This window comes from Corvus kubaryi, unplaced genomic scaffold (genome assembly GCF_017639235.1).
Source record: "Corvus kubaryi isolate FWS band 111438036 unplaced genomic scaffold, C.kubaryi_AGA036_p1.0 37216, whole genome shotgun sequence".
NCBI classification, from domain to species: domain Eukaryota; kingdom Metazoa; phylum Chordata; class Aves; order Passeriformes; family Corvidae; genus Corvus; species Corvus kubaryi.
The window spans coordinates 526,979-551,524 of record NW_024581061.1 but is presented as its reverse complement, the minus strand read 5'-3'; the positions used below and the strand labels follow the sequence as shown (position 1 = coordinate 551,524).

General features: G+C 41.3%; 1 protein-coding gene across 1 annotated transcript; it reads left to right on the top strand.

The window, feature by feature from the left end:
• Positions 1-484: 484 nt before the first annotated feature.
• On the top strand, positions 485-24,272 carry BPNT2 (3'(2'), 5'-bisphosphate nucleotidase 2). The gene is made up of 5 exons (XM_042022570.1): positions 485-1,168; positions 13,475-13,634; positions 14,579-14,674; positions 16,516-16,677; positions 18,371-24,272. Exons 1-5 carry the CDS (start codon positions 782-784, stop codon positions 18,640-18,642), a joined length of 1,077 nt encoding a protein of 358 aa, XP_041878504.1. The 5' UTR covers positions 485-781; the 3' UTR covers positions 18,643-24,272.
• The last annotated feature ends 274 nt before the right edge of the window (positions 24,273-24,546 follow it).

Below are 24,546 nucleotides of genomic sequence, written 5' to 3'. Positions count from 1 at the left end.
AAAGAAATCAGAGACTCTTCTCAGTTCATACCCCAGATGTCCATCCTGGCTATGAAGTTTCACACTCACTCAAAACAACTGAGGTGCAAAGAAAAAGTATAAATTAAGACAGGCAGGCCTTTATCACACCACTTGGCTAAGGAAATAGTGGATTTGCTTCATTTTACTGAATGAGAGGAATTCTTCGAGGAACGGGGTGGCAAAAAGTCCCGAACTTTCCGAACCAGTATGACAAAACCAAGAGATGCTCAGAAGTGACGCTCAGCACCGCTAACAGTGCATCTTCAGAAATTTAGCGGCAATTTATGCCAACAGCGATTTCCATCAGAAAACCCCTTCCAGCGTGCCGGGCGGGCTTCGGTTCAGGCTCCGGCTCCGGCTCCGGCTCCGGCTCCTGCCCGCGGGCGGCAGCAGCTCCCTCGCCGCTGCAGGTTCCTGGAGCACCTAGAGGGAGATAAGGAAAAAATCACCCCAAACCACCGAGCTCAGGAGAACCAGCGGGCGGTGGACGGTGTGGGCTGCCATGGATGTGCACGACGGGCAGCCGCGCACCCCCCAGGCTCCCGCCGGACGCCCGGCGAATGCCGCAGTCCCGGGCAGCGGGACATGCTCAGTGCGCGCGGCGGGCTCCGCCTCCGCCTGACCCGGATACAGACAGCGCTGCCTCGGCCGCGAGCGTGGAGCCGGCGCGGCGCCGCTGCAGCAGCGGGAGCGGAGCGCTCCGGCCGTGCCATGGGATTGTGGTGACTGCCCGGCCCCGCCGCCCGCCCACCCTGCGGCCATGGCCCCCATGGGCATCCGCCTCTCGCCGCTCGGCATGGCTGTGTTCTGCCTGCTGGGGCTGGGCGTCCTCTACCACCTCTACTCCGGCTTCCTGGCCGGCCGCTTCGCCTTCTTCATGCTGAGCGAGCCGGCGGCCGGCGGGCCCGAGACGCCCCACGGCTCCGCGGCCGGCGGCGCCGTGGACCTGCGGGAGCTGCTGGCCGTGTCCGTGCTGGCCGCCGTCAGGGGCGGGGAGGAGGTGAAGCGGGTCCGCCAGGGGAACGTCCTCAACGCCAAGGCGAAGGGGAAGACGCGGGAGGGGGCCGAGGAGCAGCTGACCACCGGCGACCTCCTCTCCAACCGCAGGATGTTCTACCTGCTGAAGGGCGCCTTCCCCGCCGTGCAGGTGGGTGCCAGGCCCCTCCGTGGGGCCGGGGCTGCCGCGGGCCCGGCGCTGGGACCCCGGTGTGGAGCCCCGGCGCTGGGCTGCTGCACACCGGCGCCTCTGCGGTCTGTGACCGCCGGCGGGAAGCGCTGCCCTCCTTTGCGCTGTTCCTGCCCCTCCCGGTGAAGTTGTGGCAGTGCCACCTTATGCTTGTTGCCCTGGGTGTTGGGTTGCAGGGGAAGGAGTTGGAGCGTGTTGCAAGCGAAGCCACGCGAGGTGAAACAGTATCAAATAGTACGGGCATGGAGGGGTGGGGGAAGCACCGAGTCTCGCTCGAGTGGATCGTGAGCTCTGTGGTTAAAGATACGGGTAATTGCACAGCGCAGATTCCGCGTACGCTTAAGATAAAGAGATCAGGAATGCCGTTGTTTTTGTAGTTATCCTTCCTGCTAGTTGTCCTTCCTGCCGTCAGTTATGGGGAGAGCCAGGAGTGCGGAGCAGCGATTGAGAATTCGAGGCTTAGGAGCATAGCGCTGCAATAATCGAGTGTTTAGCGCTCGTGGCTGTGGGACAGCAGATAAGCACAGCTGTGTTAATACTGTGGACCACTGCCTACCTGAGCAGAATGAGTTTACTTTGCTTTCAGAGGTGTACACCCCTTCCTGCTCTCCCTCACTTCTGAAATCTGGGTCTAGTTTTTAAGGTTGTGCCCTAACCTTTGAACTATACTTTGAGGCTTTTTGGGGTTTGTTGGCATCGTTTCTGCTTTCACTTCAGTAAATCGGAACTTCTGTCTCTTGATGTTAAATTCCTTTATAAATTCCTGTTAAATAGCTTTTTACGGCCATTTAAAATGGGTAGAAAGCCCTAAGTTTGGATCTCAGAGGTGGTGATCATATGCTTCTGCTGGACAGGTTGACAGAAAAAGTAGCTAAGTCTGGTTTTTGGTTGGTGAGTTACTATTCAATTTTTAGTAGTTGTTTTGAAAGTTCCACAGGATAAAGTGTAGTTTTTTGTTTGTTGGCTTTTTGGGCTTTTTTTTGTTTGTTTCTTTGTTTTGGTGGAGTTTTAAAGTGTTGTAAAGAACTTACTGCATGTGAAATCTAGAGGAAACAACAAATTCTTCAGTGTTTGAAGTAAACTTGATATGTGACTAATCTTCCTCTACAGAAAGATTATGCAGATTCTGTTCTGAAGATTTCCTGGATTGTCTGTCGGTGACAAGCCACCTTCAGAGGCCCAGTGTTAAAGGAAGAAAAAGTATTGACCCCTGTTCTCTTGCATTATTCGGTGTCCTCATGGAGCTTGGCTTTACAGCTTAGCTGGCTTGAAACCTCTATGCTTTCTCCCCTTTCACAGATGGAAGGACTTCATTAATCTAGATGTAAGAGTTGCCTGTGCTTCTAAAGAAGGCTGGGAGTTTGGTCTGGGCTTGAAGAGTACAGTAAACTGTGTGTTGCCTGTTCTGTGGTCATGTGTAAACTCTGCTCTGGAGCCTGGAATTCTTAGCAGTGACAGTCTGACTTGTGTCTTTCACAAGTTTTTCAGGTGATCTGGAGTTATTCAGTCTGACAGATCAGCTGTGGGATGTTTAGTATTCTAAGAATATGATGGGGATAATAACAGCTTATCTTATGTGGTGTTAAAAAAATACTCACTAAGCTATGCATACACTGGTAAGGCATTTTGTCTCTTAAAGTCTGTGATGAAGATGTATTCATTAAACTTTTGTCCAAACTAAAATAAAAGCTTTCTTTTACTACTATATACATACATGTGGTTCTCAGGTGTGAAGACAAAGTGTCATCTCAATCTACTAATCCATCAAGGGTAACTTCAGAACAGCCCATCTAAGACTGCAGCTCTTTCGTAAAACAGACCTGCTGAGTTTTGGTGTGAATATAAGGATTATAGAGGATTTTCTGAGGCAGTATAAAATTGCATAATGTAAGAAATATCTTATTTTATATCTGTAATCTTATCCCTGTGTACAGAGTGACATTCCAGAATAAAAGATGCTGTTGAAGTCAAATAAACCTCCTCTCCTTGCTAGAGATGATGCTAATAAAAGCTGTCAAACAAAAACTGAAATAATTCCAAGAGTAAGCTTATGCAAAATGCTGATTTTCTCACATCGTGAAGTTGTTGAGCTTAACAGGGGTACCTCAGTATTTAAATTGTTGCCAAATGTTGCAGCACAAAAACTAGGTGCTAAGATATGCTTGTAAAGCAAAGGAAATGGAGTTGTTCAGTCTGGAGAAGGCTTCTGCAAGATATTACAGCGGCCTTTCAGTACCTGAAGGGGGCTGTAGGAGAGCTGGAGACGAACTTTGTACAAGGGCATGCATTGACAGGACAAGGAGAATGGCTTTCATCTGAAAGAGGGCAGGTTAAGATGGGACATTAGGACAAAATTCTTTACTGTGGGAGTGGTGAGGCACTGGAGCAGGTTGCCCAGAGAAGTTGTGGATAACTCCTCCCTGGAAGTGTTCAAGGCCAGGCGGGAGGCTTTGAGCAGCCTGGTTTAGTGGAAGGTGTCCCACCACATGGCAGGGGGGTTGGAGTGACATGAGCTGGAAGGTCCCTTCCAGCCCAAACCATTATATTACTCCATGATTCTCTAAGAATAACCATGGCTTTCCAATGTTTCAAAATAACCAAGGGGCGAAGTCATGCAACTGAAATAAACAAAAGTAAGTGAGCTGCGTTGCATTCCCTGTTTTGTGCTGCTGGACATAAAAAGGGAAAGCATGAAAACAGTCTGTCTGAAGTGTGGTTATTAAGAGAAGATAGAAGAGTTAGGCTTCTCACTTGCAGAAGCTGAAATAAATCTGGAAAAAGTCTTATAATACTAAGAGTTGAGATGTATAAAAAAAGCCCTTTCAAAATCTGAGGGGGAAAAAATCCCACAGAAAATGTTTGCCTTTGTTCTGTTAAGTAAAGGTATTGTCTGTACAGAGGAACTCCACTGCTGACATCAGCTGCTCCGTTTGATATAAATAGATGCATTTGCATCAGTTAAGACTTCTCAAGCTATGTTAGGTAAGACCGAAGAGGTGCAGCTCAATTGTGTTTTATCACTGTGAAGTAGATTTAGTGGTGGTGTTTTTATATCCCTCAGAACCAAGCGTGAGAAAGATAAGGGACAAAGAGGCAAGTCACTTACTGCTACCTTGGGTATTACCCAGTGTTGTCTGATTGCACTCAACATCCAGCAATAAATATTTGCATGTGTATTCCATGAAGCATCTTTGTACAGTTGATTTTGAAATATACTTAATGCTAAAATACATGCATCACTTTCTCTTGGTGAGGTTCTCAACTGCAGTTACAGGCTCCTGCATTACCAATATGTTTCCCTCATTTATTTGTCTTGCTAAGAACAAGTTAAAGCTCTGATCCAGCTGTAATCATCCCCTCTGCTTCTTTCATTTTTTATTTACTGTTTATCTTTTCTGGGTTACTGCTCTTCTTTCCTGGTTGATTCTCCATGCAGCCCTATTTATTCCTTGTGCTGACACAGTGGTAGTGTGATAAGGACTGGGGTGGGAGTTAGGTGAGGAGATTAAGGAGATGTTTAAGGCCCTGCTGCTGGGGTAGTAGTGGACTGGGGCGGCATTCTTTCCAAATTCAGTGGTAGACTAGCCGGAAACACTGGTATGTTCTGCTCAGAAGAGCTTCTGTGAAGAAATGATCTCATCATTCCAGAGTTTCAGCAGCATTACCTGCTAAAAGATCCCTCTCAGCATCATGCCTTAGGGTCTTATTTCTTTTAATGTGGCCTGACCAGGGATCAATGTCAGGACCTTGATAACTGAATGTGTCCCGAGTAAAAATTTAAAATAAAAGTTATTTAAAAGAAAGGTTATTTAGGAATACCATGGTTCACTTCCCATTACAGCCCATCTTCAGCACATCTGAAGGAGCAGCCCTGCTTGGTCACAAAGGCAGGAATGATTGACAGAGTGTTCCTTAAACTTTCACTTTGACCACGTTACCTCTTGTCCTCTGACTGAAAAAGGCAATTTTAAAGTGATCCACACAATTCTGCTGTTTTGTTGCTGCTATACTAGAGTTATTTTCACAGGATGCAGACTTCAGTCTTACTGGTCAGATTTTATTCTGCCCTACATTCCCATTTTGAGCTGTTTTGGCTTATTTTTGTTCTAGAGTTGCATCAGCTCTATGTCTTGTTTTCTAGTGTAAATACTGAATAGAGTTTCATCTTGTTTGGTCCCTCTTTTTTTTTATTGTGACTGTGGTGGAAATCAAGTCTTCCTCTGTCCCAGTCTTTCTCTTTGAGCATCTTTTTATGAGTCTTGACACTGTTCTGAATACAAATGTTCTTCTATCTCTTTCCCAATTAAGACTGATGATAAATACTGCATTTCAAGCTTATGCATGATAATGCTGGAATCAGCGTTTGGAATGAAAATTTAAGAACATGTCACTTTTACTTTGATTTTCTTCTAAATTAATCTGGCTTTCGAAGATTAGTGACTCCGAGCACTCCTTTTTTGTCAGGCTATCTGAAGTACTGTCTAGGTTTAAACTCACTGTTTACAAGCTTCTGACCACAGTGCCAACATACCTAAAAAACTGAAATTTCATCTGGGATGGCACACTCTGCAACTGATACTGATTCTGTGTGAAAGATAGATATGTTAAAGAAGTAGGTTTAAAAACCAAAATACTACTTAAGCTTCAGAAGTATTGCACCTTAGTGAAGAAGTTCAGTAATTTGTCGTTTCATGTTGTGAGAGGCCTCCTCAGTCTTAGGGCTTTTAATAAAATTAATGTTCTTCTGACCCGGATGATCTTTGCAACTGTCAGTGGGTTTCTAAGTAAAACAAGAAGTGTGAATGTCAATCTGAAATCTCAGTAATAGGTGTCTGGAGATGCATCTCCTAACACGGGTTCCAAATGATGCCAGATGACTTATGCCTACTCTCTTTGCATAAAAATGAACTTAAAGACTGTAACTTTATGCTAATGAGTTCCATGATTTTCTTTTCAGATGCAATTAGAAGCGTTCATTTGGCTTGTTTGTACACTGGGGGTGTTTAATCTATCAGCTGAGCATCTAGAGAGTTGAATTTCTTAGTGTAGCCACTCACAAACAGTGGAAGTTTTCTGGGTATTATCTGTTTTACTGGTAGATTTCTAATCTGTCCTTATTTGGATGTTTTCTTAAAATGACGAGAAGTGTTGCAACTCTTGTGATGAGCAAGTCATCCCTTTCTCTTTACTAGACTTGGGTCTGTATAGAACTGTAATAGAGAATTTTGCCATCTACTGAAACTACTTGTGTGAGCTAATGAGCAAGTGGCTCTATTTTCCTGGTCTAAAATTCTAGTTGTTTCTGCAGATTACTGGTGGAAACAGTGAATTCTGTGATCCATGCTGATTCACACCCTCAATTCCACTTTTGTTGTTTTTACCAATCTCTATTCATCGTAAGGCCACAGAAGCAGAGTTGTCATCGGATATGTCTTTATCATTTATTAAATCCTTTTTCTTTCAGTGTGCTTCCTGCTGGCTTAATGGCCAAAGTTACCAAACGAGTTTTGATAAGCCCTAATTGAGCTTCTGGACATTTAGGCTTGTCTAGATTCTTCTTTGCACATTCTGTCACCTTATTCCTGCATTAAGTGACTTCTTGTTGCTAAAATAAACAAAGATGTAGTTGATGGTAGAGGGAAACCTCTGTCTGTCTGGACTTAGGTGCCTTGAAAAATGTATGTGTCCATTTTCAGTATTGTGGTATAATTATAGAAATATTTGTTTTCTGATCAAATGAATGACAACATGAGACCAGTGGGTTTATACCTCTTATTATTTCATACATTTGTATGATTTTATACCTTACATATTTATATACAAATACATTTTATAGTTTTAAACTTAATTAAAATTTAGTACTTTAAACTTACAGTTCTTAAACTTAATTACCTTTTAATAAGTTTGGGGTTTTTTTTTTTAGAAAACCATGTGATTCAGCAAGGTCTTCTCTCCATTCATAACAAAATCTGCCTTGCTAAAACTCTTTGTAAATTGAACCTTGGCAAGATGAACATTTTTGAAAGGCACGAAGATCACCTGTAAAAGCTTATTTTTCCTTTCTAATATGTTGTGGTAATCTAAGGAGGAAAAGAACCTTTTCAAAAGCAAGCAGCTGGCTTTAAAAATGTCAGTGTATTGAATAAAATTAAGGGGTTTTTTTCCTATGCTGGTAAGGCTACTATTCAAATTTTTTAAAGCTTAAAGGTATTTTAAATTTACAAAAAGAAGTGGTACTTTGATTTCCCAGTTTGCATTCTTTTCAGAGTTAAGTAACCTAAACTTTCAAGAAGCAGCTTTCATTCACAGTGAAAACTCTTATTCGCCACCCCCAAATTTAAAAGTTGGAAGGGAGGGATCATGAATGGTCCTGGGTGCAGGTGAGCTAAGTCTTGGTGTGAATGCACACTGGTCCCTTTGTAACAGATTTTGTAACCAGGGTAGGTTAGATACTTTCCTCAGATACTGGAAATACGGTGCTTTGTGCTCTCCTGGAGCGTTCTCTCCTTTTGAGCATATTTATATGTCCTGACTTGTCAAGTGGGTGTTTACATTCACAAGTTTTGGCATCTGATTCCTTCACACGATTTGTGGATGTACAGATGCTGTGAGAAGCTGAGACAGCTTTCACCTCTGATACATTTGAGGAGAAAAACAGAGAAGCAGAGCCAATGGAGGTAAAACAGTCTGACTTGTAGTGCAGGAGGTATAGGGCTGCTCTTTGGTGCAGTGCAGCAGCAGTGATTGAAGGGGTCTCTAAGTGGGGGAAGTACCAAAGACTGCTGGTCGAACCGCTCTCCCCTGAGCTGTGACATCTCTGAAGCACAGTCAAATAAGAGCAAATCAAGTACAGTCCCATGCAGCCACCTCATAGGTACTGACCTTCACACCTTCCAAGGTGTGTAGTTGTGGGTATCCTAGAGCCATAAAATGACTTGTGTTGGAAGGGACCTTAAAGATCATCTTGTTCCAACTACCCTGCTGTGGGCAGGAATGCCTTCCACTAGACAAAGTTGCTCAAAGCCCCATCCAGTCTGGCCTTGAACACTTTGAAGGCTGAGGCATTGTAGCGGGTTGGGTTTGTAACCGGGCGGAAACACCAATTTCGTGTAGTGGTTTGACCCAAAATACTCATTACTGCTTATCTTATGTGAGATAAGAATTAGGAGAAACACAAAGCAGGCACCAAACTTGAAAGAATATAAAGAAGTTTATTAACAGACCTAAAAGAGGGGGAAAAAAAATTATATCATACCTTCAGAACTCTCCTCCTCCCCCCGCCTTCCTCCCTTCTCCCAGTGACAATGTAAGAAGACAACCCTTGAGATGTTCAGTCTGTTTACCACTGCCATAATAACCTTGCTCAGTCCATTTAGAAAGAGAAGTCTCTTCTTGCTCGTGCTATGAAAACATTATCACAACAAGACAGCCGCCCACTTCCAAATATTGTTCAGTCCATTTAGGAAGAGGAGTCTCTCTGCTCGCATGTGAGTCCCTTCCCCTCCTGACTTGCAGCTTTTCCCACAACTGCTTTCGAGGGTCCACTCTTGAAGTTTTTTGGGGTACAATTTTAAGGTTGAGCCGTTCAGAAACAAGAACAGAGGCCCTTCTCCTTCCCTGGGAGCAAAGGGTCTTCCTCATCTTCATCGTTAGGACTATCTCTGGGAGCATCTCTAGGAACTGAGGTTTTCTCCTTTCCCATTTGGAGCAAAAGTCCTCATCTGGTCCATCTCTCCCTGTCCAAACTTCTCATGAAATTACAGCTGCGTCAGCATCTGCCTATCTCAGGTGCTTTTGCTTACGAGTTGAACACTCCACCCCCCATATCTTCATGAAATTACAACGGGATACTCTGATATATCATAGCTTCACAACAGACTTTCAGCTTTAAGCATCTCCTCTTTCTCTTCCCTCAGGTTTTCAGCTCTTCACAGCACTAAAAGGGTTAATCTAACCTAGGCTTTGCAGCTGGAATGTGGCTTATCGCTGTTGGTCACCTGGCCTCTGCCGGACAGCGGTGCCGCTTTTGCTGAAATCTTGGCCGCAGTGGAGAGGGGGTGGTTCCGAGCCGCTCTGGCTGCCCACAGCCCTGCTGGGGGGGTCATCCTGGAGCCGTGGCCCGGCCCGGCCTGGCCCAAGAGGGGACTGGGCCCACTGCCCCCCGCTCGGGCCCCGCAGCCACCTGTCCCAGCGCCGGAAACGAGAGAGAGCTTGAGGGGGGGTTTGTCTATTCTTAAGTGTGGGTCGAAGAGGCGGTCACACCTTTAAGTGGCTTAAAGAATTGTCCATATTCAAACTGGCCAGCTGATAGGTTCTATCCGGTCATAGAGGAAGCTGTAAGGAGAACATCACTTCCGAGACTCAGCTTGCTAACCTATGACAGGCATCCACAGCTTCTCTGGGCAACCTGTTCCAGTGCCTCACCACCCTCACAGTAAAGAATTTCTTCCTAAAATCTAAGCCAAATCTCTCCTCTTTTAGCTTAAAACCATTCTCCCTTGTCCTATCCCTATCTGCCCATGTAAAAAGTTATTCTCCCTATTTTTATAAGCACCCTTTAAGCATTGGAATGCTGCCTTAAGGTCTCACAGCAGCCTTCTCTTTTCCAGGCTTAATAAACCCAGCTCTCAGCCATTCTTCATAGGAGAGGTGTTCATCCCTCTCATCATCTTTGTGGCTCTTCTCTGGACCCACTCTTAACAGGTCCACGTCATTATCATGCTGAGGACTCCATACCTGGTTGCAGCACTCCAGGTGGGGTCTCACCAGGGCAGAGTAGAGGGGGAGAATCGCTTCCCTCCTCCTGCCGGCCATGCTGCTTTTTTTCATGCATCCCAGGAGGTAGTTGGCTGTCTGGACTGTGAGCACACATCCATGATAAACCCCAAGTCCGGCTACGTTATGCTGCTCTCAGTGGGTTCTCCCAGACTGTACTCATGCCTGGGATTGCCAGGTGCACCATCTTGTGCTTGGACTTGTTGAACTTCATGAGGTTCTTGTGAGCCAACTTCTCAAGTTTGTCCAGGTCCCTCAGGATGGTGTCCCTTCCTTCTGTTTTGTCACATGCACTCCTTGGCTTCATGTCGTCTGGAAACTTGCTGAGGGTCCATTTGATCTTACTGTTGTAAGGACATAATTATCAGATGGGGATATTGATGCTCTCTGGAATAAAGTGCTGTGCTACCTCATGTTTTTCAATATACTGGATTATTTGCATATTAAAATATAAAATGAGTATTGAGCTGGAGAATTCTGTGGGGAAGGAGAGGGAGTACTAAATTAAAAAAAAATTCACATGCCACCAAACACTTTCTAAGAAAAGCATTGCATTTTCATGTACTGATGTGTGATTTTAAAAATAGAAGCTTCTGTTTTGGGATGGGGGGTGGTGGTGTTTGCATATATTTTTTCACTTTAATTTACCTTCGATGGGTGAATTCAAAGGCATAACTACAGTTGTGTTCTACTCTTTCAGACCAGGAAAAAACCTGAAGTTGTGCACCATGCCAGGGACAGCTAGCTGGTATTCAAGTAGGCTTTTTGAGTGAAGAGCTGCCACAAAGACAGCATGAAGTGCTGGTAGGGACTAAACCAGGACAGGACAAAGAGTCACTGTTAGTTTCCCTGAAGTCTTTAAGTGGTCAGGACTGTTGGCTGTTTGTTAGAGCACTGCATTTATCCAGACAAGTTCATAGTATATTGGAATTGCTTCCTGTGTTCCTGAGCAGATCTGTGTTCCCATCACCAGTATGCTGGAGGGGAGTGTTCTCTGTGCAGAGGTTTCTGAAGGCTGGAAACACCTGGGTGTTTTGGAAGGCACACCATGGACTGATCCTGGTATTGGTGTTGGACCTCTGCTGCTGGTTTCCGTGAGCAGCATCCCTCATTTGTTATGGAATTCCTGCACCTTACAGGCTGGTTTTGAGGAAGCTCCGTACTGGTCAGATGCAGCCTGACTGCCTTGTTTATGAAATAATGGTTTTTGGTTTTTTATTTTACTTTCCAGCAGTATTCCATGCACTGATTTACATATATTTTATTAAATCTCTGTGTTTGATGCAGTTCTTTGTGAGGAGGGCTTTTAATTCAAGCGTAACTGGGGAAATTTGCCAAAATGTAGTTAAGCATCGTGTCAGTGCTTCCAGAACTTCCCCAGGTGGGCTTTTACACCTTACAGCTATTAGGCAATTAACCCCAGAGCATCTTGCTGAGATAAGGTCTAGTGTCTGAAATATTTGGCCTTGTCACTATCTTTCTACCATAGCTACTCCTAATTTATGAGTGAGGGTTTGGGATTGCAGTGAACTACATATCCATATCGCTTGAGAAAAGTTTAAACTGTGAGGTCATGGCCTCTGGAGGCTGCCAGCAAATGAGAATGACAAATAGGAACATGGAATTAACACAGAGGCATGTTTTCCAGGTATATTTTCCTGCATTAAAAAAAAAGAAAAAAAGCAGGAATAAAAGAAGCTTTCAGTTTTAAGGGTTGGTGAGCCCCTCTCAGGCAAATATTTAGCCAAGGCTACAGAGTAAATGGTCATATGAATGGAAGTAGTGACCTGGTTGGAGGGGATGGGATTTGTGGGGTTTTGTTTTGGTTTTGGGGGGTTTTGTTTGTTTGTTTTGGTTTGGTTTTATTTGGGGGTTTTGGTCTGGTTTGGTTTTTGGGGTTTTGTTTGTTTGTTTGTTTTACTTTCTCCAGATGGCTGTGCAACCTTCTCACTCTTTCCCCAGTTTTTTTCTAGTGGAATAATCATGTCTGTTGAGAGACAATCATTATAAATGCTGCACAAAATCTGAACTAGTAGGTGGTGTTTCTCTGAAAACAGTACCTTTCAGGTGGTTTTAGACTTTAAATTCTAGTGTACTCTAACAACAGGTTTAACAAGATATTCTTCCTTTTGAGCATGGGTTCCAACCCTTTAACTTTTTGGAGGCCCCTTTCTTCTGTTGAGGAAATGGTTTTTTATGATGGTATGTCATGTGCTGCAGTGGAACTTTGACTGCCCAGGGGCTGTGTTGAGACTGCCAAGTCTGTGGAACTACTCATCTTGACTTTGCAGGACTGTTTTCCCTAGGGGAAAATGCAATTGTCAGGTTTATTGGACAGTGACAGATGTTTAATTTGTAAATGTCACAGCAACTTCAAGAGCTCCATGTTTGGCATATAATGCTTCAAATACTGGTTTTATGTGAGAAGACAGCTATGATGTATGGCTGGAGTTGCTGCAGTTCTGCTTCCTTTTACTTTTTGAATTCTCTTGGAGAAAATGACCCTTAACTCTTGGCTAATAACTTGTTGCAGTTGAGGTCTGTCACATTCAAATGTTGTCTGATAGCTCCTTCATTTTCCTTGTCTTTCCATGTCACTTGCCTCCAATTTTTGGGACAGCTGCATCTCTGGTCATCCAAAAATATTGTGCTACTGCAGTCACAAGGACGTTGTGTTGGGTTTTGCAGATCATTACTCCATTCAACAGATTGGTGCTGTGTGCTCCCCTACTGGGCCAAACTCCACTTGATGTACTGAAATGCCCTCTGGTGTGAAGTAAAGTTCATTAAGCTGGGCAGCAAGTGACAATAGGCTTACATGTGACTTTTGACTGCTGTTTATAAATGTTCTTCATGGGCTATCCTTAGGACCTTACCCCAACCTACCCTAAAAATGAGTATGGGTTGTTACTTACTTGTTTGTGAAATAAATTTGTCTGACAGTTGTGTAGTGGTTAAATTCAACTGAGCTGCTAAAATTTCTAGTTGTAACTCAATGCCGGCAGCAGAAATATATGTACTAAGATTTCTTCTTGTCCAAGTCATGCAGAATCTTCACAATATCTGGTGGTAGTATATCTGTACATTTCCATGTGCATCTACTGGTCTGTATAAATTGAGTATTAGACCTCCTACTGTCTGTGTACTGTATGATTCTCCAGAGTCAAATTGTCTGCTGGTAGTCCTTAAAGCAACTGCATTTAAATATTGATTTAAAAAAATGCGATTCGTGCTGTGGGAATGTTCAGTAGGGAGAGCTGCAGCCAAAGCAACAGTATCCAGCTGTGGTGTGGTTCACAGTAAAATTCTGGATTGTGGTTTTGCATTGCTTGTCACATGACCATAATAGCCTGTGAGCTGCTGAAAAATGACTAATTCCTGCATTTGAGGTGAAGGAAGAAAGAGAAAATGTGAGCAAACCTGTAATTTTTCCAAGTGCTGCAGTTGCTGTATCTGATATGTTAGTGCAACTTCTTTGTTGTCTCACCACAGATAAATTCTGAGGAGCATGTTGACACAGCTGATCAGGAGACAGTCTCCTGGGATCGCAGTATTCCTGAAGACATAAAGCAAAAAATACAGCCTAAAGAGGTGCCAGCAGAAAGTGTCACTGTCTGGATCGATCCATTAGATGCTACACAAGAATACACAGGTAGCTGATTCTTGTTGACAAATCATGTGTGTAATTCTGATGTTTGCCTTTTACCCTGGAGACAAAATAGTAAGTACCTAAAATGACGTCTCTTGTTAAAGTGTCTTATGTCAAAGCTATTTGTGATTTAATTGAACAAATTGCATAATGAAATCTCTGTGGTTCTTAAATTACAACATTTATATATTTCAACTCTGAAATTACTTTGGTATCCTTGCAACTAAGTAATTGCCATAATAAATGGTGACTGTCAATTATGGATTGTACTGGAATTTCATGTTTCTTTATTTCAGTCATTACTGTGACAACATTAAGTATCTTATATTTTCAGTTTTGCTTATTTAAGGGAAATGCTAAGTAAATATCCTATTTAACTTGATATAAGAAAATTTGTGTTGTCATTTTTCAAAAAAGCATGCATAATTCAGTCTTCCCCCTTTTCCAATGTTTTTGGATGTCACATAAGCAGTTCAAGGCAATCCAACTAAAATCCTTGCTGATAAGTACTAAGGAACAACTGAAAAAATGGGATTGTTTTGGTGACTATTTCATTGATACAATTATCCTTTCCAGTGAATCTTCTTTGGGTTTTTAATTACCATTTTTGAACTGATAGAGAATACAAGGTGAGGCAGAGAAGGGAGAATGCAGGGGCACAGATTTCCATGAAAACATGTGTTGCATAAGACACAGGTGTTAGCATTAGATCTGGTGGCAGTATAGGTTACATCTACTGAACAGGAAAAATTGCTGGAAAGCTGAAAAGTCTTTAAAGTCTTTTGAAAACTGAAAGGTTATTTGAAGATACATCAAAGTTACATAACTGTAAAGAGGCAGAATGTAAACTGGTCTTCAGAGAACAATCTGAATCATCTCCTGTCTGTTTTCCTTTTGTGTTCTGACATCTGATTGTAAACTTGCTCACTTTGTTGTTTTGTCCACAGAGGATCTTCGACAGTACGTCACAACGATGGTTTGTGTGGCTGTAAATGGTAAACCAGTAATAGGAGTGATACACAAGCCCTTCTCATCATATACAGGTACCTTCATGCTTTCACATATTTCCATCATGGTCAGTCATAGTGTTAATCAAAATTTGGTGTTTCAGGGGACATCTGTAGGTATAAATGAGAAAATAGTACTGGGGCAAAAGGGCACTTCAGACCTCACAATTAGAGCTGCAGATGTGTTCTGTGCTGTGAAACCACAAAGGAAAATGCTGCCCTTGTTCAACCTAAAAATTATGCATTTAGAACAAACTAACTGAAAATATGTTTAAGAGCTAAGATCTCTTCAATCAGAGTGCTTATAGCAAACAAAAAAAAAGTTAAACCTGCAAATACCGATCAGTTTCATGTGTGCTTTTAGTCTTTAGCAAAAAAGAGTACTTTTCTCATTTAGCAGAATAACTTGGGTCTGTGATAAATATACCCAGGACCTGCTGTTTATTCAGTGTGAATAAAAAAAGATTGAATTAAGATCTTAATGGCAGCTCTTTGTATGTAACAGGCAAGACTGTCTAGCATAGCCTTATTGATTATCTGACATGCTTTAATGGCACAACTGTGAAGTAATTAATTCTTTAGTATTAATGATGTATCAGCAAGCATTGCTGCAAGTTTGTCAATTTGCATGCACTTCTGAAAGCTTCAAAGCAGTTTAAGTATTCATGGCTTACTGTGTACTTAAAACAGGAATTTCTGTTTACATTTTCTCTTAGGCAATACTGACCTCTAGAGTGCTGAAGTTCTGCAGTAGCTCTGGCACAAAAACTAAGTCTAAATAAAGGCATTTTGTATTTGTTCTCCTTTTTTGGCCCGCTGAACACTCAACATTTTGTGCTAAATATTTTGCTGTCTATAAATATGAGTTTAATTACCAGTCACTTAAGTATGTGATATATTTGAATATGCTTCAAGAATCTTGGAGGTTTTGGAACATAGTTTTTTTAGGTATCAATACCCATCTCAAGAAATGGGGTTTTAGCATTGCAATGTTGAGAATTTCTCTGCTTTAATAATAGTGAAGTGTGCAATGTTCAGATAAGAAATCAGATGAGATGCAATGAATTCTGTGTGACAAGTATTCATTTTCCAAGCTGGAAATACCAATATGTTTTGAGTCAGATTGTTCCTAATACTACCACACAAATACAGAGCAATAAAGGGCAGTCAGCATTGTTATTACACACAGCTCAGTCTGTTGCCAAACAACCTGGCTCTCTACTGAGATGAAATTGCTGGGTAGTTTACTAAGTAAATGTCAGATTAATGGTTAGGGGATGCCACCTACCAAGCCTGGCTTTGAACATCATGATGAAACAAGTGGGAAGTTGTGTATTCTAAATGCAGTTGTCTGAAGCACAACATCAAATATCTTTCTTTGTAGCACTATCCTCCTGAGCTATTTCCTTCCTTAGCATTAGTATCCTTCTGAACAAAATGACTCCATAGCATTTTTGGTATCTGCTTTAAAGGGTAGTGGGGCTTTTTGTTCTTACATAAAAACATTTTTTGAGGAAATTTCTGATGAGGAGATATCCTTTTAACTTTGGTTAAAAGGTTTCCAATTGCAAGTTCTGAATATTAACTACTTGGGATTTTTCCCTCTTACTCTGTTCTTTGGAAGTATCACACAAGAACAGTCAGGTTTGGGATAATGGCATATGCACCAATGTGTGTGTGGCCTGTTTGTCTTCCCTTGTGTGCACATGTGGATATGCGCCGCATCCTCTGTCAGCCCTAGCTTTCTCTGTTACAGTAGTGAGAGATATTAAGTCAGAGGTATCAATTACATATTCTTAGATAAGTACCCTTTTATCTTCACACTTAACAGAGATTGGTTTTTGTTAATCTTAGCAGAATTTTTGTTTCTCTTGTAGCCTGGGCAATGGTGGATGGTGGGTCAAATGTAAAAGCTCGTTCCTCCTACAATGAGAAGACTCCAAGGATTATTGTGTCCCGCTCCCATGCAGGAAAAGTTGAGCAGGTTGCACGGCAGACATTTGGAAATAAAACTGTGATAATCCCCGCTGGTGGAGCAGGTTTGGTTCTTTAAGCATCCTATCCAGTTTATTGCTTCTGAATGTTTTAATGGTGCAGCTGTTACTAGGCAAAAGGATGTAACTGTGGTGCCTCCTCTTTTTCCTCTTGCTTTTTCATCTTCACATCACTGAAAGCAAGTGCTTGACCCTAGGGACACAGTTTTTCCTGTGTTTGGGAACCTGCATGCAAACTTGGTTCAGACTTCAGGCTGTTCACAAGTCAGTATGTTACTGAAACTAGGCCTGGGCCAGCAGTGTTGTTGTGGTCCTTTCATTGAAACATGCTGATGTATGTTCACTTAAGGCACTGATGCCTCAGTGGGAGAGAAAGGGTTGTGTGATCACAGGCAGAATCATGGAAGAGAATCTGTTGGTTGTTAGCTGATAGTATGGTTGATTAAAAAAAAATTAAGAAAAAAGCCATTAAAGTTTGGTACTATTTATTGCATTTATGTCAAAAGAGAAAATTAGTGTCACTAAAGTCCATTTTTATCTGCCTCATACTCATCGAAGGAAGTTTTAGAATACTTTTTACTTATGTGATGTCCTTGTGCATGTTACTGACAGAATGTAAATGTGAGGCACTAGTGTAAAGCAGCAGAAGTTTTAAAGTCCCAGAAAGGCCATGTAAAATTTTATTTTTACAGAAATGTATCTTTCTGTGTCTTTAATACGAAAAGCCAGAGCTCCCTTACAGATTTTTTAGTCAAGAAGGTCTTGCATTGCTTCTTTAGATAATTAATCTAAATGACAAAGAAAGGGAAAGTGTAGCTAATTATAGCAGCTCTTGTCCAGGGCTTGACTCTGTTTAAGAAGATAAAGAAATTAACAGATTAATGAAACAAGAATATTGGTCAAAGAGTTGAAAAACTCAAAAAATTCCATGAAAGAAACACTTTTTGAGCAATTACTTTGTGCTGCATAATGAATAATAAAGGACTGCTTTGCTTTATTAAGAGTGGTGTATACATCTTCCTTGTATTGTAATAAAAAGCCAGAGAGAAAAAGATAGACTTGAGCAGGGGGTCCGATGCTGGTCAGCACTGGTGTGCCACGACCTTCCTAGAGAGTGTCCTACAAAGAGCAACTCTTCGAGGAGTGATGGCAGGCCTCCCTGGGCAGCAGGTGATCTCAGCAAGTGTAGCAACTTCTCTGCTACAAGTGATTCCAGCTCTTGTGATTCAGCTCTTTGTGAAATCACCCAAGGCGAACTCAGGGACCGAGAGACAGGAGCCTCGTTTGGCAATTCCACAGAGGTAGCTTTTATTGTCCAGCAGCCCCTGTGAAGGGGAGGCCAGGGTCAAGGCTCCCTCTTGAGGGGCAGAAACAGGGGCCTTTTATGGGAAAGGCAGGGGGTGGGGTAGAAACCAATTAGCCAACTGGGTACAGGCTATTACCATATAGAAACAAGACATGCTGGGGGTGGTCACTTTGTCACCATGATCCGAGGAAGGTTGCTTATCTCTGGGGGCAGTCTTTTTGCCCTCAAGCCTCTCTCCTCCAAGGGAGTGCAGAGGGCTCTTGTGCCAAGGGCTCACAGCCCCTGCACATAAGCATGATACAGGGATTGAGAAATGAGTGAATAAACATAAGAGCAGAACTATATTTTAGTTTCTGGTCTTGTTCTTTTAATGCGTTTCAACAGGAAAGCTTGGTTTAATTTTTTTTGTTTACCTCTGCCTATTTCTTCTAGGCTATAAAGTGTTGGCCCTCCTTGATGTGCCTGAAAAGAATCAAGAAGAAGCTGATGTGTATATCCATGTCACCTACATTAAGAAATGGGACATATGTGCTGGAAATGCAGTGTTGAGAGCGTTGGGTGGCCATATGACTACCCTGACTGGTGAAGAAATTAGTTACACTGGCTCAGATGGCAATGAAGGAGGACTTATAGCCAGTATCAACATGAACCATAAAGCACTAATTGAAAGACTTCCAGATCTGGAAAAAACGTCACACAAATAAACATGACTGATGGAGACGTACAAGTTGTGCTTTTGGAGCCTCCAGATGCTCTGTCTGAAGAAGCAGCCGTGAAAACCTGCTAGAAAAGATGCACAGCAAAGCAAAGCAGTTTGGTGTGGGTTTGGGGACTATATTTTGCATTGGGTTTTATCAGTGGTGGTATTTAAAAAGAATAAAATAATAATAATCAGAAGTAGGAAGGGGACCGATGGTCTCACACATCAGTTTCCATGTTTTATTTTTTTCAGACTGTTTTCATGCAGTTCTTACACTCAAGGTGCGTTTACCATATATATTGGGGAACATAGGTAAACTAAAGAAAAATCCAAATTTTTTCATAAAATAACTTGAGTATTTCTCACAGGAGTCTCTTGAAATCTTTTACATCTTACTGTAGTTTTAGCAATTCCATAATAAATTAGGTAGGAAAAAAAGCTTGATTTATATAGGGATCTGATAACTGTAAACAGTCTATCAGGAATCATGACCTCGTGTTTTGTATCCCCTGAATGGAAAGCACAAGAAGGTTGATTCAAATCTATATGCAGCAACAGATTATCTTTGACAGTGTGGCACTCTTTCTGCTTTTTAAGAGAAAAAAAGAAATGTTCTGTATTATTTTGACTTCTTTCCTGAAGATGTAAACCAGTTTTAGTTCAGGTGGGTTGTGAATATCGGTGTTTTATTAATCAGTGTAATTATTTCCTTATACCTTTTTAAAAGAAGGCAGCATTTCCTTGTATAGTTTTTAGCAATTACTTCTTGTCCTTGATTTCTGCAAACAGTGTTGAAGATGCATGCTAAATTTTTCTCTAATGCTTGTTCATCATGTGGTGTTTGTGCCTATAGAAGCAGCCTCTTCCTTCATTACCTTCAGTTATTTTGTTTGTTTGGGTTTTCTTTCCATTGGACAGAGGGAATGAGTTTATCAGAAATAGTAGGTTGACTGGTTATTTCCATTTCCAACACAAGATACAAACTACCAATTTTTCTACAACCCCAGGAATAGCTTTGTCATTTTAGCTTGCGGCGCACTCTTTTCTGCAGAAAGCTCTTCAGCCATTCCAAACAGCTTGTGCTTATTTGGTTTGTGGTAATTTACAGAGAGAGAGAGACCATTTGAATTTGAATCTGCTTAAGCAAGTTTGAAGAACATGTGGCACTTGAAGTACAGCAGGGTCTGCAAAACTTTACTGAAAAATGTTCTTTGCAATCCAGTACATAGAGAACAGAACGTGGGTCCTTTGATATCAAATGACAGTTTGTTGTACCTCTGTCTCCAAACATGTAGCCATCTGCATTGTTGTTCTCTGCATCCCCCCCAAGGGTTTCAGAAGGTTCAAATATACCTGTTATTTGAATTATCAGAAAATAAGCTGCCCATCTGTCCTCAAGAATGCTAAAATTCTTAGTTACCATAAGATCTTTTCTGTTCAAAGTTTATTCAATGTAGACCTGCGCTGCCTGATCAAAACCCTTAATTCTTTAACTTCTTTCATACTGTTAATGAGACCTGCTCTTCTGATTAAAAAGAAGTTTTTCTCCTTAGGTCAGTAGTGGAGAATGTTTAGATACTGCTTTCAACTTCTAGCTGAAGTTCACATTTCCGAAAGACCTCCCAGATGTTGCATAACTACAGATACAGACTTCTATTTCTTGAACTCACTGGCAAAGGAGACTGAAGCTTAGTCCTGTGAGCCTTTTGGTGCAGATAGTTTTTGGAGAACTTCTTTTCCAACATGGACACTATTGCTGCTCTTTGAAAATAACTTTGACACATGTAGATAATTCACAAAGCAATTTAACTTTCAATTCTTAAATTTAATAAATGCTGTATGCTATGACAAATAAGTGATCATGCCCTTTTTAAAAAGGATCTGATCTATTTCAGAAACTTGTTGAGCTTTCAAACTTCAGTGAAAAATAAAAATAACATTTATCAAGGTTTTAGTAATATTTTACAAGAAGACTGCAGCTTTTTGAGACTGATTTTAATGTCTTAAAGGCTAGGTTTTTTTAAAGAAAGCTCTTCTTATATTTATTTGTTAGAGAACATGGATTAAAATTTAAATATGAAAAATAACTGTAGTTAGCCTGGTATAAAAACCTGATTGTGTCACAGAGATCAAATGCACAATATTTAAATGGGCAATTAAGATAAAATGTTGCAGTTTTAGAACCAGCTTGAAATCTTAGGTAAACATACTTTATGAAAATGGGACTGCTTTTATTTTGGGGAATGCTTCTATCACTTCCTTGCATAAGCTGTGATCAGACTTTCTTTATGGGAAATGAAAAATGGTATGTTATGTACAAGGGCTTATTTGTATCTTAGTTGAAGGCATAGAACAGTGAACAAAAGTATTTCCATAAGTTATTTTTTCTTAAGAAAATGAGGTACCTTAGGAAAAGCCCTCTTATCCTTCCTCCCTCATGCTGGCTAAAATGCCTAGCCTTCCATTAGGAAGACTTGTGCTTGTTTAGACGCATTAATATCCTAAATTGCTTTGTTGCAGTGGATCACAATGTTCAGTACCTTTCAAAGGGGACCATTATTGGCCTAATCTCACTCCTGATGAAACTGAGGAGGTGAGAGTGTGCTGCCCAGTTAATTACTCGTAGAGCCTGAGCTCGTAGAGCTTTCCCACAGTTGAGGGCCAAGGTAGTGCTTGTGATCTCCTGGTGTAATTTAAAGAGCAGCTGCTTTGGTGTGAGAACAGGTGAGCAGCTGGTGAGTATCAGTTTCAGATGTCATTTTGCAATAAATGTAACTCTTATGCAGACCAGCAAGTATTCACAAGTGCTTGCTTAGTGCACACGTCTCAGTGCACTTTGTTTGTACAGTGTTAACACTCAGTATATCATTTCTTTGACTGTGTTTACACTCCATTCTAAAACGTTCTGCTGTTCTGGCTTAAATATTTGTTTGGTTTCATCAGTGTGGATGTGACTTAACCTTATGCCCAGAGAGATAGGAAATCATACCATACCCACATCTCACTGCTGGGCTACAACAGTGTTCTTTACATCTTAGCATTTTCCACATAAAGCTGTCACACACCATTTTTAGAGATGCTACTTAAAACAATTGCATGTTGTAGGTGGGTCCTACAAAAGTATATGTTTTTTAAAGATTTTAATTAAAAAAAAAAAAAAGTATCATTCTAGCTCCAAATAAAGGGATTAAGAGAATGTATTATTTTAGCATTGTTTTTCCAATGGTGGATTTTTTTGAGTGGCTATTATGATTAAGGTAGTTGCAAGTGAAATTATTCTAAAACTGTATGTATTTTTTCTTTTTCATTCTGCTAAAAAGAGTGTATGGTAGCATAGATAATACCTGGTACTGTACCAAGAGTCCTAGCTTTCATTCCTTGAATGAATGTTTTTTAAATAAATGGACACAGAAATAAATGGGTTGAATATTGTATTTAACTGGTTTTGAGATTAACTTGTTTGCCAGACTTTTACAGATGGATTTAAGAGTTATTTGTTCTGATCTACAGAGCATGTAATGACAATGAAAATACTTAGTAGATATGGCTTACTTGGATAGTGAATTAACCATATAGGTGAAGCTGCAAAATCATCTAGTGATATTTTTTCATACATTTACTTTTACTCCATGGTTGTTAGAGGGGGCATGTTTTCTAATTGGCTTCAGGTGTGAGAAAGGGTTTGATTTTTTTTTTTTTTTTTTTTTTTTTTTTTTATTTAATTTTTTTTAATGGCCAGTGGCTGGAGATCAGGGGTGGGGAGGGGAGTCAGTACTGGAGTTCATCTCTGCTTTTTTATTTATAAATAAGTGTATTCCAATGTCTTTGTAGCATCCTGTTATCTGTTGGAGTTCTACAACAGTGGTGCAGTATTGTATAATTCTAATTTAATGTGTAAAACAAGGAGTGCACATCTCCCAAGAGCTGTGCAGTGAGAAGTGGCTAAGTGTTGCTCTGGGCCTCTGCTGTGTTATGCCAGCAGAGAATGGCTGCTTCGTTGTCTCATGGATGTCATTCCAGTAGCAGTTTCTTTCATAGAAAACTGCTTTTCTAGGCTACTGCCTCTCCAGTTATGCCCAACCTCTTTGTAGATCTGTTTTCTGAAGTAAACTAGAGTAGTGGAAAGAATCAGATGGCTGTGCTGGAAAAGTTACAACAGAGGACACTTACTTCTGTTTCTTTATTTTTAAATTGCATTGATTGTTTATAATTTCTCTTGTCTTTCAGGGGTTAGATAATGATACAGATAAGATTCAATGGACCACAAATAAATGGCTGTGGGATTTTAAGCCCAAGCAAGAGGAGGGCAGGAAGGACTGCCTCTAACCAAGGCGAAGCTGAATGGATGCTTTTCTGTCAGGCCACTCATGCTGAGCCTTTCTTCAGTGTTTTAGTGGTTTAGGCCCTTTCACGCAAACAGTTACAGATTTGATTTTGCCAAAATATCATTGATAGTCTTATCTTCTAATCTGCTGTCCTCGGTGAAACTGCACTATAGCCACTTCACTGTAATGTAACTCACTGAGACAAGAATATGGTAGCTCCAAGGACTCAATTGCTTGAATTGTGAACCGCAACTTCTGTATGGCATCTCTTGCAGTGATGTCCTAGTACCTGCTGTGAGTGTCTTCCCACCCCACAAGGAGGTCATGCACCCACGTTTCATACTGAGAATCTGTTTTAGCCTTATACGCCGTGGTTTTCAGATGCCACATCAGCTCTTTCAGCTCTTCTGTGAGAAGTGCTCATCCAGTTTCCTTCTGAGGCTCCCTCTGGAGCCAGTAATTAATGGCCACTTTTCCCTCTTTGCTCTTCCTCTCTGTTCCCTTCTGATCCTTGATCCTTTCTTAGTCGATGTGGACAAGAAAAATGAGAGATCAGAGGTGAAAACAGTCCCAGAATGAGAGAGCCCCAGCAGTCAACTATCCAATTTATCCTGAAACTGTTAATGTTTAGGACTAAGGTCTAAGGTACTGACTGTTTCTACCACAAGTGCAATAGTTGCCAACAAAATAGTTGGAATGTGGAGAAGTTAATGCAATTAGGGGTACTGAACATACAGAAAAGATGCAGGTGGACTAAGGAGAAATTAAACACCCAAAAAGAAGGAGAAAACGGTTTTTCAGTATGATGTTGCAAGCATTTGGCATTTGTGGCCCCTCTGGGTGCAGAGCTTCATTGCTTATGAAAGAGGCTGCATTGGCCCTCTGTGAAAGGCCTGATTTTGTTGAACTCAATAGCAGTATTCCCACTGAACTCAATGTGAGCAGAACCAAGCCAGATAAAACAGGAACAGTAAATTAAGCTAAATTCTGAAAAGCTCAACTTCTTTCAGGAGAGCAAACAACCTGGGTTGTGTTAAAAGTTGCCTCTGACAGCTTCAGTCTACATTTGGAAATGTCATCCCACTGTCTCAAGGTTCTAAGTCTTTCAGGTTTTTGTTATAGTCTACAGGTAACATTGTTTTCTACCCCAGTTGTTCCTTATTTGTAATTCACATTTCATTTTTTCTCTCCAAAGGATCAGCAATACTCCAGCATTTTTCCTGTTATCCCACCAAATTGTATTAGCATTTTCCAATTGTGTGCCAAATTGAAATAACAATTCTATAAATAAATTCTCCAAAAATACTGATCTCTGAGGGTGTTTTTCTATATTTTGTCTTTCTGGAGGGTATTTATTGTTTCTTTGTGCTCCAGATACTATTTTTTTTTTACAGTAATGCATGCCATGTTGCTTCAGTTGTGCTCTGCCCGACATGTGCGTGAGACTTCCTGCCTGAGGAGTTACTGATAAGTCCAGCCAAGTTTATGATAAGTATAGTTCAAGATCCCTGGTTTTGTTTTCATACCTGTGTTGGTGTAAAAGTCAGTCAGTTTGTGAAAGTGAGTGCTTAGAAATCCCCTTA